General features: G+C 36.2%; 1 protein-coding gene across 1 annotated transcript in view; it reads right to left on the minus strand.

Moving 5' to 3' along the window:
- LOC111863007 (dynein beta chain, ciliary-like) overlaps positions 1-16763 on the minus strand; it is a 124625-nt gene that overhangs the window by 83056 nt on the left and 24806 nt on the right. The window contains 12 exon segments of the mRNA XM_033750747.1: positions 1422-1570; positions 2794-2917; positions 3134-3299; positions 5191-5357; positions 6411-6633; positions 7607-7776; positions 9666-9851; positions 10527-10604; positions 11104-11326; positions 14205-14369; positions 14464-14659; positions 15524-15642. Coding sequence (XP_033606638.1) covers positions 1422-1570; positions 2794-2917; positions 3134-3299; positions 5191-5357; positions 6411-6633; positions 7607-7776; positions 9666-9851; positions 10527-10604; positions 11104-11326; positions 14205-14369; positions 14464-14659; positions 15524-15642 — 1966 coding nt within the window.

The raw sequence follows: 16763 nt of genomic DNA on the forward strand, positions 1-16763 counted from the left end.
CTAAAGTAAACGGAGATTACTTTCTGAATAGCCTTTGTATATGATATGAAAACAATATGTGATCTAAAAATATCTGTTGATCAACAGGTTTAAGATATGAACATTTTATTGCACATGAGTGAAATTAATATATGATGGGACTCTCAATTTAAATCAGAAACTTCATTCATGAGATGCCCTGTGTACTTGTAATATATATTAATTTACTGCTTTAAAAAGTATTGTGTATTAAAAAAAGGGAAAGATAGCGAGAGAAAGGACAGAAAGTAAGACGAGGACAGAGAGAGAGAAGGAAAGAAGAAATGAGTGAAAGTAAGAAAGAAAGAAGGAAAGAAAGAGAGAAGTGGAAATATATTAGGTCAGTGTTTCCCAATTTAATTTGGCCATGGAACCCTTCTGAATTCGAAAATTTTTAAAGGACACCTAATGAAGTTCTTATACAAGTCAGGACAGGAGTAACTAAATAAATGGCAAAGACATGAGCTCAACACCAGAGTTCCGTGGAACACCATCTGGGAAACACTGCATCAGGCACACAGGAAATGTGAAACTTAACACTTTAGCAAAGAAGACTGAAAGCAAGCTAATGTTCAAAGTGCTGGAAAGTATTGTCTGTAGTTCTAATTAAATATTCTCCAAAGTGCATAAATTTTAGTACAGGATTTCCAAAAATATTTTTTACTGCCCATTTAAAAGCAACAAAAAATCAGCAAACCCTACTTTCTTATTAACTTTTTAGTGCTAAAGTGACAGAATTTGTATAAACAATATGAAAATGTATGATCTGAATTCCTGTTTCACAGTGCTTCAAACTCAAAGTGGGTTTGTCCAAAAATCCATTAAGAATAAGAAAACAACATGGGTTAACTAAGAAGTACTGACAGAAAACATCAGCTACTGCACAGAAATTACAGAACTCATTCACAATAAGATATTTTAGGAAATAAGAATTTTCTATCCAGATCTTCCACAAAATTTGTTCAATGAAGTTTTATTATCTGTTCAGATTTGCTATGCACTAAACAACTTTGTAATGGTATATAAATGGTATAGTTACTTTTAAACATGGAATTCATTCAAAGAGAATTGAAATGTTGCTAACTGATGTGTGCCCTGTATGTAAACAAAATCAGAAAAGTGCCGTGATTATAACGTATGTTCACTCTCCACTTTTCACTTTGAACATATCTTCCAGTAAACCTGGTCTTGACGTCCAGCGAAAGCTACCATGCCGACAGTATAGGGAGATGTACAGATGGAAGACCACAGACAGAAGTTTAAAAGCATGTGAAAGACAGAACAGAACTAAATGAAGAGAAAGAAACCCACAATCAAGGAAAACATGGCACACAGAATGGAATAAAATTAATTAAAAAATATATGACACGAACAAAGATAAAAATATTATGCTGGATCATGACCTTTGATGACTTCATCAGCTGCTGCCAATGTCGCTCTCTAATGGCAGAATTTTGTAGTTCACCAACAGCTCGCAGGGAAGTGAGCATGTTTTTCACTGTGGCTTCCAGAGTGATATATGTGTCCCATAATCGCATTTCCTTATCCATAGCTGCAAGAAGAGATTCACCTTTGCCTCAAGAGGCATACCTGGATAGCTAATGCATTTGGCAACTCTTGATTTATAAAGAAATCTAAATATTTCTTAAATGAATTTCATTACATATCTGTGCTGAAAAGAGGTTACAATTTTACTTTGTTTCCATCCCCAAAAGGTTAATTATATAAAAATGCACAAGATGTAACATACAAATCCTTTATGCTGTCATGAAGATAGTAGTTTAATCATTTATGTTCGATTACTGCAATTCATTCACTTGCAAACTGTTTCTTCTTTGCCCACCTGCAGCATCATGACTCTTCCTAAGCTACTTTCTCTCTGGACTCCTCTCTGGTTCATCCTATTTGCCTTTATACCTGGGAATCACTTCCCAAGGCTATTTTAATATTAATAGCTTTTATATGAACAGGGAGTCAGTGCAACACAGAACTCTCAATCAGGAATAAGGGCTGGAATGATAGGGTTACCACCTCACAGAGCTCTAGAAATGTGCTTTCCTGTGCATCACAGACAAGTTAATAGAAACTGGCAGTAATCATATTTAAACTTCAGTCTGCATGTGTTACAATTTTAGAAAGAAATTATTTAGTACGAAGTGCAGAAAGAACACAACATAATGTATCATATTTCTTCCCTGATCTTAATATTTAACATTCAATGCCAAGATTTTATGTGTTGCCCATAAAAATATTTGTTACACACTTCATTAAATGTCCAGCAGATATAAGTTCTGTTTTTGGAGCATTGGATACATAAAAACATTCAAGCCCTGAACGGGTTATTAATCCATGAACATGTGAGCCTGAAGACCAAATCATCACATTCCTTACTGTTCATCTTCCAAATTCTGCATTAAAAGCAAAAATATTTCAACTGCAGGAGAACTGTAATTACAGCATGATGATATGGTCTCAACTGCCAAGATTTTTAAGACTTAATTAAGTTAGTGATGTTGGTGTATAGTTTTGGTTTTATCAGTCATCTCCAGTATTGCAACTCCCTTCAATCTGGATGTTCTTCTGTGATTTGATCCCCCATGCATATAGAGTACTAGTGAATCATGGTAAGAGTTCCTAAGATTGAGCATAAACTTAGAAAACCTGAAGGAAAATTATATTACAGAGAAAATAAAAAAGTGGGTCATGCCAGTAGTATTCAGTTACTTGAGAAAATATGGTCGAATATCAGGATTGCCTAAATTAAATATGAATTACCTCTTATTTCCTTTGCAAATTTCTTGCATTCAATGTCCATGTTTTCTACGTCAACTTTTCTCCAGGGTGTTGTCTTCCAGTCTTCTACGTTTGTTTGCACGATGTGCACATAATCCCACAGTTGCTGCACATAATTATAAGTCCATTTTATTAATTAATCAGGACATAAAAATTTAATTTATAATAGTTATTCATGATTACTCTACAGGATACTTTGCATTAGTAGTACTATAACTCCATATGTTCTGTGTGCACAGACATACGCAACTACAGAAATGTCATTAACAAACTATCTCATTAAAATTTAGTTTAATGTTGCAACACATGCCAACTGCTTTACCTTCAGCATCCGAAGCTCTTTCCGACATTGTTTGATATGTTTAAAATCTGGCACATTGACTTCAAAGAGGGAAGCTGAATCCTGAATACTTCCCATTTCATCTTCAAGCTCAGAAATTTCCAAATGCGTGTCATCCAGCAGATCATAAGGGCATTCACAGTCGAACCTAGAGCATATTATGATAAACAGTCAGTCTGTACTGATTCAGCAATACACATAAACTTATAAGAAGTTGATAAGTTATTATAGTACTCAACTACATCTGATCTCAAATTCAGAACAGAAGAAAATAATACTGAGAAATGAACAAGAAAAAATACGACGGGAAGTCATAATATTTCAATTATCACCATGAAAAAATCACAATTCCAAAATATTGTTCTATATAGGAGATAGCCCATTTCCTGAACTTGCTGAACAGTCAAATTTTCCTACGCAAGGTGGACAGAGGGAGCCACTGGAAGGGGCAGAAGCAAAATGGTGATGTCGGTTGAGAAAGTGGAGGCTTGTGCTGTGATAAAGTTCCTGGATTTGCAAGGGAAGTCTGCCAGGTAGACCCACAACCAGATGACCGCTGTGTATCAGGAAGGTGTACCACCATATGACACAGTGGTCAGGTGGAAGAGGAGCATCCATTGTGGACAGACAAACCTCGAAGATGAACCCTGAAGTGGAAGACCATCTCTCACTGAGGAACCAGGAATTGTGGCACAGGTGGAAGCCTTGATCCTATCCGATAGGCACGTAATTACTACTAATGTACAAATTGAGAGCACGGCATGAGATAAGATCTGACAGCAAAGGTCTCCATGATGTTATTGTGGCTACATGTTTCGCTTACTTACGACCACCATCAGGGGTTATAAACAATAAAATGCATCCATGTTCATTGCTAGACTGCGTGTCGCAATGGTTCCATTACTAATAGTATTGTCTTGTAAAAGTTTTTACACTGGTTCTTTGTTGAGGTGTAAGAACACAACCAGCGAGCCTACCACATATGTCAAAAAACATTAACCATCAGAACCGTGATAGCACAAGGTCTTCCGTATCAACAATGTATACTCGCATAACAACATTTATACCAAAGGATAAAAAATTTGAAACAACCCATTTCACCAAAAAAAAACACATTTGCTTCCATTAGCACCAACCAAACACACTTGTGTAACACACATGTCCCTATAAAGAACAGACGTTCAAAAACACGTGTGTGTGTGTTTGTGTGTATCTGCGCACCATTTCCCTTACTCCATTCCACCCATAAATCCTCTATACATACAGGGTGTTTCACGACTTTAGGTCATAACTGCAGGAGGTGATTTCCTAGGTCTTTGTGATCAAAAAATTTCATATAAACATATGCCCGATTTTGGACGGTTACGGAGTTATGACCGTTTTTTCATTCCCGCACACGCCCTCGTCTGAACCGCGCCTATCAGCTGGCCGGTCGCTTATCTCAACGTGTGGGTGGGGTGGGGTTGGATGAAGGAACTGGTTTACAATGTGAAGGTCGCAACGCGAGACGCGTTGCTCGCTCGCATTCTGGAAGCCGCTGACCAGATAAGGAACAACCAGCTCAAGTTGCTACGTGCCAGCCGCGCAGTTCACAGCCGAGCGGCGGCTTGTCTTGCAGTCGACGGTGGAATTTTCGAAAATAAGCTATAACCACCAATAAAATCAAATTGAAGGTAATTTCACGAAGTTAACTTTACGTTCATACTTTAAGTGTATCATGTATTATGCTGGTTTATTATTTTGTTCCGTTTATTGTCAGTAATCGTTACCTTCTATTCTGATTTTAAAACGGTCATAACTCCGTAACCGTCCAAAATCGGGCATATGTTTATATGAACTTTTTTGATCACAAAGACCTAGGAAATCACCTCCTGCAGTTATGACCTAAAGTCGTGAAACACCCTGTATATGTAATAGGATAATTTAAAAAATAAATTTATGAATTATGAAGATTTAAGCTGGTTAATAATAGATCATAATTTTCTTTTGCATTGAAATCAAAATTTGTGAAACAAAATGGGTAGTACGTTCAGTATTACCTGAGCACAGGTAATCTGCGAAAGTTCTCACGATACTGATTCTGTCGTGCATCAAAATTTGCAATCCTCTTACGTATACAAGTAACTTCTGTAGCCTGCAAAGGTGCCACTTGCTGTTTTACAGTTACTGCTATCTTCTTGGTATTGTTCCACTGCTCTGGCAGCTCCTATTGAAAAGAAAGTCAGAGAATTGATGACATATCATAAAGAATCAGACTCAAGGATCTTAAGAAATCCATTTATTCGTTCAATTTCATATTAAGAGAAATATAAGTTCAGTACAGGAAGTATTATTTTTTTATTGCTAGTGGGGTGGGACTAAGTCCCTTGTACTGCGGCCACCTCTGGCCTATTGTACCAGCCCCAGATGATAGGTGAGTGTGATTTTGGAGCAATTGGAGGAATGAAGATTGGCAGGGGAAACCGAAGTACTCAGAGAAAAGGTGCCCCAGCGCCACTTTGTCCACCACAAATCCCACTTGACCAGACCCGGGATCGAACCCGGACTGCCGTGGAGGGAAGCCAGCGACTAACTGCTGGAGTTATGGTGCAGCCAAAAGTACAGGAAGTAAATGATGTGTATAATTCTGTCAAAGAAAATGTACATTGTATGACAATGAGCAACATTTTGTCTGATCATACTTGTGCTTGAAACAGCACACAATAAGTAAACATATATTAATTTATAACACACATTTACAAAGGATATTTAAGATATGAAAAATAAAGTAGATTTAAAAAATAATGAAAAATTACATGAATAGTGAAAGCTGTGATAGTTTTGTTTGCAAAATTTTTTTCTACAACCAATCTCAGCAATGTCAAGCAAAAAATCAATATTTTGAGTCAGGTTCTGTCGTAATCATTAGGACTGATGTAATATCAACTGACCTTGATGATGGAGACAAAGCCTGTCTGTGAAACATTGTCTTCTGCTCAACACTGATGTAACTGATGGCCCAAGACAATTTTAAACAATTTTAATGCATTTAGTAAGTGCAAAAGCCAAAAATTCTTATAAGATCAGAGAAACACATGATTGTAATAGTATGTTACCATCAAGTACAAAATCTTAATGTATATTTACACAATTCAGTACCTTATAAATGTAAGCAGATAGCAGTTAAGCGTGTTGCGGATCAGTTTCAGGTGCAGGGGAGGGTGTAGGCAGACTGTACAGCAGGAAGATGTGCAGGTGCTGCTTCACTGCCCCCAGTTACCTGCAGCAGCACATTCACTTCTTCAGGCAGCTCTTGGTCATAGAACTTGAGTAGCTCAATAGTTTGCTCCAGTGGTTCGAACATGTCGTCGGTCATAAGCTGTCGCTCCTTGACATTCATCAGGTAGCCCATCACATTCACCAGACGTTCATAGTCTCCTTCTTTCACAGGCTGTTGTAACCCCTCATCAGCCTCACGAATGAAGCTGGCAAGATCTGATAAGCTGAGCAGAGCAGAGCAGAGCAGAGCAGAGCACATGTGTTTATTAAATCACATTGAAGAACATGTAGAGGAGAAAACCTCTATTATTTCTTTAAAAATATAATAAAGTGTAATTTTAAAGAGATTAACTATAACAAATCATTTCCTATATTAATTAATTGTTTCAGTTGTGTTTCATATGACATTAGAAGAGCTGGAAGATGAATGAGAAATAAGTAAGGAAGTGTTTGTGGTCCATTTTAAGGCACTCTTCCACTTTCATCAGAAGTGATAAAGAAAACAGTGAAGACAACACCACATGCTGTGGAGGAAACATGCAAACCAGGGGCATATGGCAGTCATAACCGAAAAGTAGGCTACGAACGCGAGGGGCAAGCTGCTGAGACAAAACACCCTGGACAGACACACATTTATGAACAATGGACGACGCCCTGTTTGAGGTGAAATAATATGCACCAAAATAACGTGGGTATAATAGAAACTTTAAAGGATTTTATCTGGTTTTATCCTGAAAAGAGGACTACAGCATGTGATTTTAACACAAAGTAAGACACTGTAGCAGTTTTAACAAAATTTAAGAAAATATTTGCAACATATTAAGACACCTGAAGATGGCCATTTGTGGCCGAAACATGTAGCGTCAAGGTTAAACTAAAATTGAGTGTTGCAATATTGACAGGCGATAAATTGAGAACAGTGTTGCACAGGTGACTGCTATAAGGCACAACATAGTAGCAAAGGAGAGGCTTTAAGGGATTATTTTTCATGCTCCTCTTAAGTTATAGCAATGCTATTATCTGTCTGACATTAGAAATGTCTACTGCTATTGTGATAACAGCACTCCAACCTATGGTAACATAATGCAGGCCATCCATGCAAATTACAGACTACACATGACAGGCAACAGAACTGTTTTGCTGTAAGATGATGAAACAAGTAAAAATATTGAGAGGTGATATTGTTCTAGAACCCACCTGCTAGTTACGTGATCCACCAAATGCTGTTTGAACATGTTGCCCCATTTGCTAACAGTGTTGAGGAGAGCTTGCCTAAAGGGCCTCAAGTCTACTTGAAACCATGCACTGAAGATATGCACTGACTCCATCTCCTCAATCTCCATAAACAGACTCTCATAGTTGTCAATCTAAATATAAGAGGTTATGAATAAAATACTCAGGGTCTACAGGAAAACTGAACTTGGAATATCAAACAGCCAAAGTGCACATAACATTAATTTTATTGGAGGAAGAAAGAGGACATTATTTTGAATAACGTGATGTGATATGTCAATGAGCAAATAAGATAAATTTTAATTTTTGTAACAGACAACCTTCTTCACAGAAACAATAATTCTGTATAACGGATAACTTACACAGCTAAAGAAACATCTATAATGCAAATATATTCATACTTCGTCATTAAGTAAAAAAAAGTAAAGGTATTCCTGTAACAGGCTGTGAAGGCCCATAGGGTTGTGAGATGTTGAGGTTCCCCCATTTGCTAGACAATCAGCTCATAGATGGCGGCAAGGTTATGAGCCCGATGTGCCGGCCGCCCTTTATACCCATGAATATTCCAATAACGTTCCTGGCACTCATTTTTCTTAGAGGCTGAGTTGACCCCAGGTCCATAGTGGGGCTGGAGGAATTAGGTAAATTGAAAAAATCCACCTCATTGGGATTCGATCCCGTGACCTGGCTTGTAGCATAGTGCCTCAACCAACTATGCTACTGTGTGACCCCCTCCCATACTCTGTCATTACAAAGTAAAATATAAGAATTTATTCAGTGTCTTTTGGAATTTACTTCCACACTGATCCGTAACAGAGGGCACTTCATTGCAGACAGAATACAGAACCACCTTTATCGGCTATAAATTGGATGACTGGTATTGAATTCAGGACAGACACCCCTGGAAATTTTATGTACACTAAAAAGCTTAAATCAGTACCTTATTCCGCTGATTCTTGACTTCTATCACCTTGCATCCAACTGGTCATTTTATCTGAAAGTTTTGGCTTAGCATGGTAAAAACAAAGCACTGCTTTTTCCAAGAATTTCATCTATACAATTATATTCATTTTAATATTATATTAATCGTTAATGGAAGTTATTTTAAGAACCTCACAACTTGCCTAGCTGTCTGTCAGTTCCAACAGTTTGGAATCACTGCCCTGTGTAACGTTCCCCACTTTCTTTCTGTGACATGAACATTGAGGGGCCAGAGAAGGCGACAGATTAACTTAACTCCATGTTGCATAGTCCTTCTTGAGAAGCTAACGTCTGAACAAGATATTTAGGGACTTCTAGTCTTTTATGGAATCCAAAGATTAAGTATAATGTTCCTAAGATTCCACCACTGGACCCAATTCTATTACCAGTTGAATCCAGTCCACACTCTCTCATCCTATGTCTTTGAGATCTGTTCTAATATCATCCTTCCATCTATGTGCTGGTCTCCCAAGTGTCCTCTTCCCTTTAGGTTTTCCAGTTAATGTTTTTCATAGATTTGTTTTATGGACCAAAAGCAATAAACAAGAATGACTGAAGTAAAAACTCCATGCCCTTTATGCCCTTATGGAAACGGTCTCAGGTTATGCTCATCATTTACATCTTTACAGGACCCATGAGCACCAGGTGCACTGTACTGTCTCAGTGTCCTTGTTTACGAGTTTTATTCTGAAATCATAAAAAAGTTATAAAGTTGAAAATATGGCTTCCTTCTGTAATACTGAATTTTTCAGAAGGTATTCAGTTTTGCGTCATATTGTTGGAGGTACCAGAAAAATACTTATTCAATACGATTTATAATTGTCTCCACATACAGCCTATTCTATTAAGTATTTTGGTAAAGTATGTAATATAACACGAGTTTTAAATAAAATGTGAAATTAGACACTTTTATCTTAATTATATATCAGTAATGAAATGAATTTATATATTTATAAACACATCATTAGCAAAATGGAAGTCAAGATTAAAACTTGCTATTGCCCTAGTATAAAGCATGGATTTAAATTTTAGAAACACATACCTGTTCTCTGAAAAGTTCCATGTTTGGCGGATTAGGTTTTGGTGCCATGCCATCATCTAAGGCAATGAGTTCAAGCTCATCAGCAGTCAATTGACGTCCATATGTCAAGAACTGCTGCATATAGCATTCACGGTCATCCAACCACAAGTAAGAGTAGGTCTCAAAACTATGACTAAATTCATTAGCCTGCAATGGTACCACACACCAAAGTTTGAAGAACAATTAAGAAATGTGTAAGATTTCAGTTTATGATAGCACTGAGTATCTTGTAGGCTGTATCATCATGTAATGAGTAAATGATTACCAACCACTGGTTTTTTCTTTAACTTAGACCTTAACTCCGTCATCCATTTTATGCATCCATACCAGTTTTCCCCATATGACTTACTCTTATTATTATGAATACTGGGGCAGCAAATTCCTCTAAAATATTTACCATCCACCAGACTACATGGCATTATAACCCAGGAGATGATAATCTTCATTCAATAACTGAAACTCTCAACTTATATCTTGCTATTTCATGTGAAATTAAGATGACTGATTATCATACTTCAGTAGACTGCGCCATACAAGTAGCTCAAGAGGTTAGTCGCTGGTTTCCCACCGCGGTGGCCCGGGTTCGATCCCAGGTCTGGTTAAGTGGGATTTATGGTGGACAAAGTGGAACTGGGGTAGGTTTTCTCAGAGTACTTTGGTTTCCACTGCCAATCTTCACTCCACCAATTGCTCCGCAATCACCCTCACCTATCATCCAGGGCCGGTACAATAGGCCAGAAGTGGCCGCAGTACAAGGGACTTAGTCCCACCCCACTAGCAATAAAAAAATAATATTTTCGAAAGACTAAAAATGTCACATACCTCTTGCATTACAGACTGTACACTGTCTAATATTTCTCGTTTCATCTCTCTGATATCCTCATTGTTTTCCATATCAACCTGTAATCAGGAAGTACTGTATTCAAAGAATATTTGGTTATGAACAAATGTAACTCATCCAACACTAAATAGAAGTCTCAATGAGTGACTGGGGGATTTCTCATTGATTCAATTATATTGGTTACAGCTGTCAGCATACCATATCAAACAGCTGAGGTCCAAACTTAAAATTCTAAGCTATCCCACTATGACTTTATCAACTAGAATTAGATAAAGCTACTTTTTCCACAACCTTATACATATTTGTTACATTACCAAATCTTGATCAACAGAGCTGCATTCATGAAAAGGGAATGAACTAAACTTGGAGGGATCATACCATACAACCCACTCCTTATGCCCCACCATCTCAATATTTTTTTTTTTTTCTTTACTATTGTAAGCCAGAAATTTGAGTAGAATTCATATTTACACTGAACCTGAATGAATATTCATGCAATATTCCATTATTCATTACAACATGGCTAGACACAGCTGAAAGCCATCTATAATGTCATACCTCATAACTGGCTGTTTCATGGCTAAGAGCAATGCAAGGAATCAAGCTTGCCATCTTGACAATGTCATTAATGAGACCCTCTACTACACTAGCAAAACACCCTGGTGCAGCAGGATCTAGTGATGGTATAAACACAAGTTCTGGTTCACAAAGTGCTAACTGTGCTTCAAACAGCGGTGCGAGCCCATTATTCTGGTCCATGTTCTCTGCAAGATATCCCAAACTGAAAATAAATACATAACATTATCTATACACACAGGTCTACAAACTGTGGCATATTTGCTCAAAGCAAGAATTGTGAGTTGCAAAAGACTGCTGTTGCTAGGCAGCAGCCTCTAAACAACAGAGGAATGATGTCTTCTGCACAGTTAAATAAGAAGTATTTGTCATACTGAATATTTTATAAATATAAGAGACTGGTTTGCAACTATGTAAAAATAATTTGATAGTTATATATATTAATCCTGGAATTATGGACATGAGATTCAGTACTTGGAATGTTAGAAGCATGTATAGGCCAGGTTCGCTCAGGGCAGTGGCGGAAGGAATATCAAAATATGTTAGATTTAATGGGAGTACAGGAGGTCAGATGGGACAGTAATAAAAAGAACATTACAGACCTGCATAGAGCAATAAATGACTTTAAGAGGGGTTACCAAACTAAAACAATTTAGTGAAGGATGAGAATGGTGATCTGCTTGCAGATTACCACTACATTTTGAATATGTGGAAGAACTACTTCTCTCAGTTATTGAATGTACATATGGTCAGGGATGTTAGGCAGATAGAAATACACACAGCTGAGCCGTTTGTATCTGATCCTAGCCCTTTTGAGGTTGAAAGTGCTATTGTAAAATTGAAACGGTATAAATCGCCAGGTAGTGATCAAATTCCGGCAGAACTTACTCAAGCAGAAGGTGAAATATTATGTTCTAAGATCCACAATTTAATTACTTCAATTTGGCATAAGGAAAAATTGCCTGATCAGTGGAAAGAGTCTATTATTGTACCAGTTCACAAGGGTGATAAAACTGACTGTAGTAATTATTGGGGGATATCGCTGCTATTGACTTCATACAAATTTTTATCGAATATTCTTCTCTCAAGTTTAAGTCCATACACAGATGAAATTATTGGGGATCATCAGTATGGGTTCCAATATAAAAGAGCAACTATAGATCAGATCTTTTGCATTCGTCAGATACTCGTGAAAAAATGGGAGTACAATGAGACAGTACATCAGCTATTTGTAGACTTCAAGAAAACCTATGATTCGGTTAGGAGGGAAGTATTGTACAATATTCTGATAGAGTCTGGGATACCCATGAAATTGGTTAAGCTAATTAAAATGTGTTTAAACAAAACTTATAGTAAAGTCCATACAGGTAAACATTTATCTGATAAATTTCCAACCCAGAATGGTCTAAGACAAGGAGATCCTTTATTGCCAATGTTTTTCAACTTCACTTTAGAATATGCCATTAGGAAGGTCCAGGAAAACCAGGTGGGAAAGAAATTAAATGAGACACATCAGCTGCTGGTCTATGCCGATGATGTGAATCTACTGGGTGATAATATAGATACCATAAAGAAAAACACATAAACTTTAACTGACGCAAGTAAGGAGGTTTGTCTAGAAGAAAACACACACAAAACTAAGTATATGTTGCTGTCTCATGACCAAAATGCAGGCAAAATCATGACACAACGATAGAGAACAGATGTTTTGAAAATGTGGCACAGTTCAGATATTTGGGAACGACGATAAATCAAAACCTGATTCAGGAGGAAATGAGGAGATTGAACTCGGGTAACGCTTGCTATCATCGGTCCTGAACCTTTTGTTTTCTCGTCTGCTGTCCAAAAACATAAAAATTAGAATATACAAAACTATAATTTTGCCTGTGGTTCTGTATGGGTGTGAAACTTGGTCTCTGACATTAAGGAAGGAACATAAACTGAGGCTGTCTGAGAACAGGGTGTTGAGGAGAATATTTGGACCAAAAAGAGATGAAGTGACAGGAAGTTGGAGGAAACTGCATAATGAGGACCTTCACAACTTGTACTCTTCTCCAAGTATAATTAGAATGATCAAATCAGGGCATGTAGCATGAATGGGGAGAAGAGGAATGCATATAGAATAATGGTTGGAAAGCTAGAAGGAAAGAGACCACTGGAAAGACCAAGGCGTAGGTGGGTGGACAATATTAAACTGGATCTTAAGAGATGTAGGATGGGATGGTATGGATTGAATAGATCTGGCTCAGGATAGGGACCAGTGGAGGGCTCTCGTGAACACGGTAATGAACCTTCGGGTTCCATAAAATGCTGGGAAATTCTTGAGTAGCTGCAGAATTTGTGGCTCCTCAAGAAGGGCTCAGCTCCATGACCTGGAACTGTAACAGACACAATGACCTAACCCATGACGTTACTGGTTTCATGCATGTATGTTTACTTATGCATATAAAACAGACACCTAACAAATTTTAAGATTCCTTAAAGTAAATGAAATATCAAGGCAATAAATATCTGTTAGAAAATAGAAATACTCTGGTTTACCTTTGATTAGTTAACAAACAAAACTACAAAAATGTACTACCATCACTGGAATGATATACTGTATTTGAAAAATTGACCAGAAAACAAAAAAAATAGCATCACATGGAATGGTTAGCATTATAGTCTACTAAAAGTTTTTTTACATTTCAGAGAAGCATCCTGCCTAGACTTTAAGGGTGAAAGTGTAACCCAAACAAACATGTAGTAAATAGCTTGCTTACTTCGCTTACTCTTCAACACTGAAAATGTGTTGCAATCCTCTTAACCGCTGGTGAACTCCTACCAGACTACACAGTGCAACATTTCAGAACAGAGTAATCTTTACAGTAACACATGTGAGAATCTCAAACCTCAAACGAATCATAAAATATTCATAACATACAGAACAGCCCAAAATAAAATAATAGTCAATCAACTTCCATTTTAAAAAACATTCTACACAAATTCTATCTCTGACCCAAGTACTAGAATTGATCCTTGTAGGATAGAAACCACATCATAAGACTGACAGCCATTTACATGTAACGTAATATGGAACATACCTGCAGCCGATGGTCCTAAGCAAGGACTTATAAATGATATTATCCACATAACCAACATAGTCAAGCCAATGGGAGGAATCTACCGCCTGCTGCATACCAAAGAGCTCAAGGTTTTGTTGCACAAGACTGTGGATCTCTATGGCTGCAGCGCTGATCTCGGAGTACCTGATAAAGTACGACATCCTATCATCTCTGTCTAAACATGAAAACAAAATTTTGTGCTCAGTAGGAATTAAAATTCATCTTTGATCGAACAAACCTTCTCTGTACATGCTCTGACCGATCTCCAATACACAGTAATGTATCTTTCCTTCCATCTGAGCGCTCAAAAAGTGCAACTTTGCTCCAGACAGACATAATATTACGAATCCGTTCTATGTTATCTTGTGTCTGTTGTACACGTGCTTCTAGAGAATGTACTAGCTGATGAAGTCGCTCAATATAGTCCCATAAGTCTGAATAAAGCAAAATATTTGTATTAGTGATTCCTTTCAGAGTCCAAAGGTTACACTTTCATAAAAATTAATACAAATTCACATATATAAATTATCTCTTGCAGTGTTTTCAAAGATGGAAAAAGAATTTAATGAAGAGGATTGATCATATCCATGTAATAAAATATCTTGTTAGTGGTTTCCACTGGTTCTTTTACTTCAGAACATTCACCCGTAATATGAAAATTTGAACATCCTCTATCAACGATATACGTTAAAAACTGTCAATGTTTATCAGTTAAGCCAACTTACAGTCTTAAAGCTCTGAACAAAAAGACTACATCTGTACCACAAATGGAATATTAAAATATAAACAACAATGAATAAAACACAAATGAAAAATAAATTGAAGCACAGTGAACAAGTATACAGTGTAGTGGTCTCCCCAAAAGAAAAGAAATTACCTGATGATGGCCCATATGAGGCTGAAACATGTCATAAACTAGAAAAAATATGTGACTAGAGACATTTTAGAAATTGGATAATCACTTTTAATGTACAGAATATGCTTTTAGTGTCCTATTGACATGTAATGATTTTAACATCAACAAAAAGTACTGAAATACATTTTTAGTGTGAAACTTATTCCTAATGCCTGTTATATTGTTGCATTATTGATGGATACCTTGATAATAAGGAAAACTGAAGCAAACTGTGTTTCTTGATATATTTTTACATAACAAAAAACTAAAGAATAGCAAATGGGTATGGTCAAGCTGTTGCCATTATCTGTGTTATGCACAAGATGAAACATAAAGGCTCAAAGATAAATATTTTAAATCTTCTGCCAATAAAGTGGACCAAAATGAGTAGTGACATTTATACCCATAGAGTTCCAATTTAGGCTTGATTGACCCTGCTCTACCAATGCATCAATCTCCTGCACTTTCTCCTCAACCAATGCAAACTCCACTGGGCGACTCAGGCGAAGCACTTTGTTGTACCTGAATCAAATAATTGTGAAAATATTACTTACTCAGCATACGAATATGTGTGCTACAAGAAAAAGAGACCCAGGACAGAATGTTGTCAATAACAGCAATTAACGCAGCTTTCGTCAGTCCTCTGTATTCAGATTAGTAACTAATATAATTAGCTTTCAGGGTAGCTTCATTTTGTAGCACCTTCCAAAACAGTTAGAACATGACATAAACCACAAATATGCAGGGAAAATGTTAATGAGTTATTTATATTTAATTAATGTTATCAAAAAATAAAATTAATTAAATTGATATTTATAATTTTATAATTAAGATTTTTTTTCCTTCACTGAGGAAACCAAAAAAGAGCTGAGAACTCTTGAGGTGTCTGGACTAAAATATCTACCATATTTTGCTTGTTTTTAGAAATACAGTTTATTTAGAAATTCAGGTAAATGTAAATATAAGGGTAAACTCCATATGCTGATCACTAAAGATTCACTAAAAAGAATGTAAGTAATTACAGAACACAATCACGTAATTTATAATATTTAAAACATATACTATATTTATAATATTTATTTCCCGGGTTTTCGCGAGCCTAATAAACATAAAAAAAAACACGAAGCCCATTTACACTACTACTAATCAATAATCCAACTTCCCCAAAATTTCAAATATTTAAAAAAATAATTTTGTTTTTATCTAATGTTGTTTAACCACTAGATTTTAACTTTTAACAGATTTAACTTTTAGCACACATTATTCGAGGCATATCCCACACAAAAGTGTAAACTTAAAACTAAAATTTAGATTATAATATTACTGATAAATATAAAAATGGATCCATTTTAACAATTCAACAACGTATGTAATTCATAAAAAATGTGATGATGTTGACAGATTGAAACATGCAGTGGAATGAAAATAAAATAAAATACAATACAATACAATACAACCTGAATATTAAACATTTTAATATCTGTTTAAAACAAACTGTTGTGTTGACAGCCCCTAGCTATACATTATTATTATTATTATTATTATTATTATTATTATTATTATTCATTTCTTAATTAAATATTTATGTTTCATTCCATATCAGCTATTTGTTTGTTTACTTTTACTTTTATTCATTATTATTT

Source organism: Cryptotermes secundus, unplaced genomic scaffold, assembly GCF_002891405.2.
Source record: "Cryptotermes secundus unplaced genomic scaffold, Csec_1.0 scaffold1894, whole genome shotgun sequence".
Lineage (NCBI taxonomy): Eukaryota > Metazoa > Arthropoda > Insecta > Blattodea > Kalotermitidae > Cryptotermes > Cryptotermes secundus.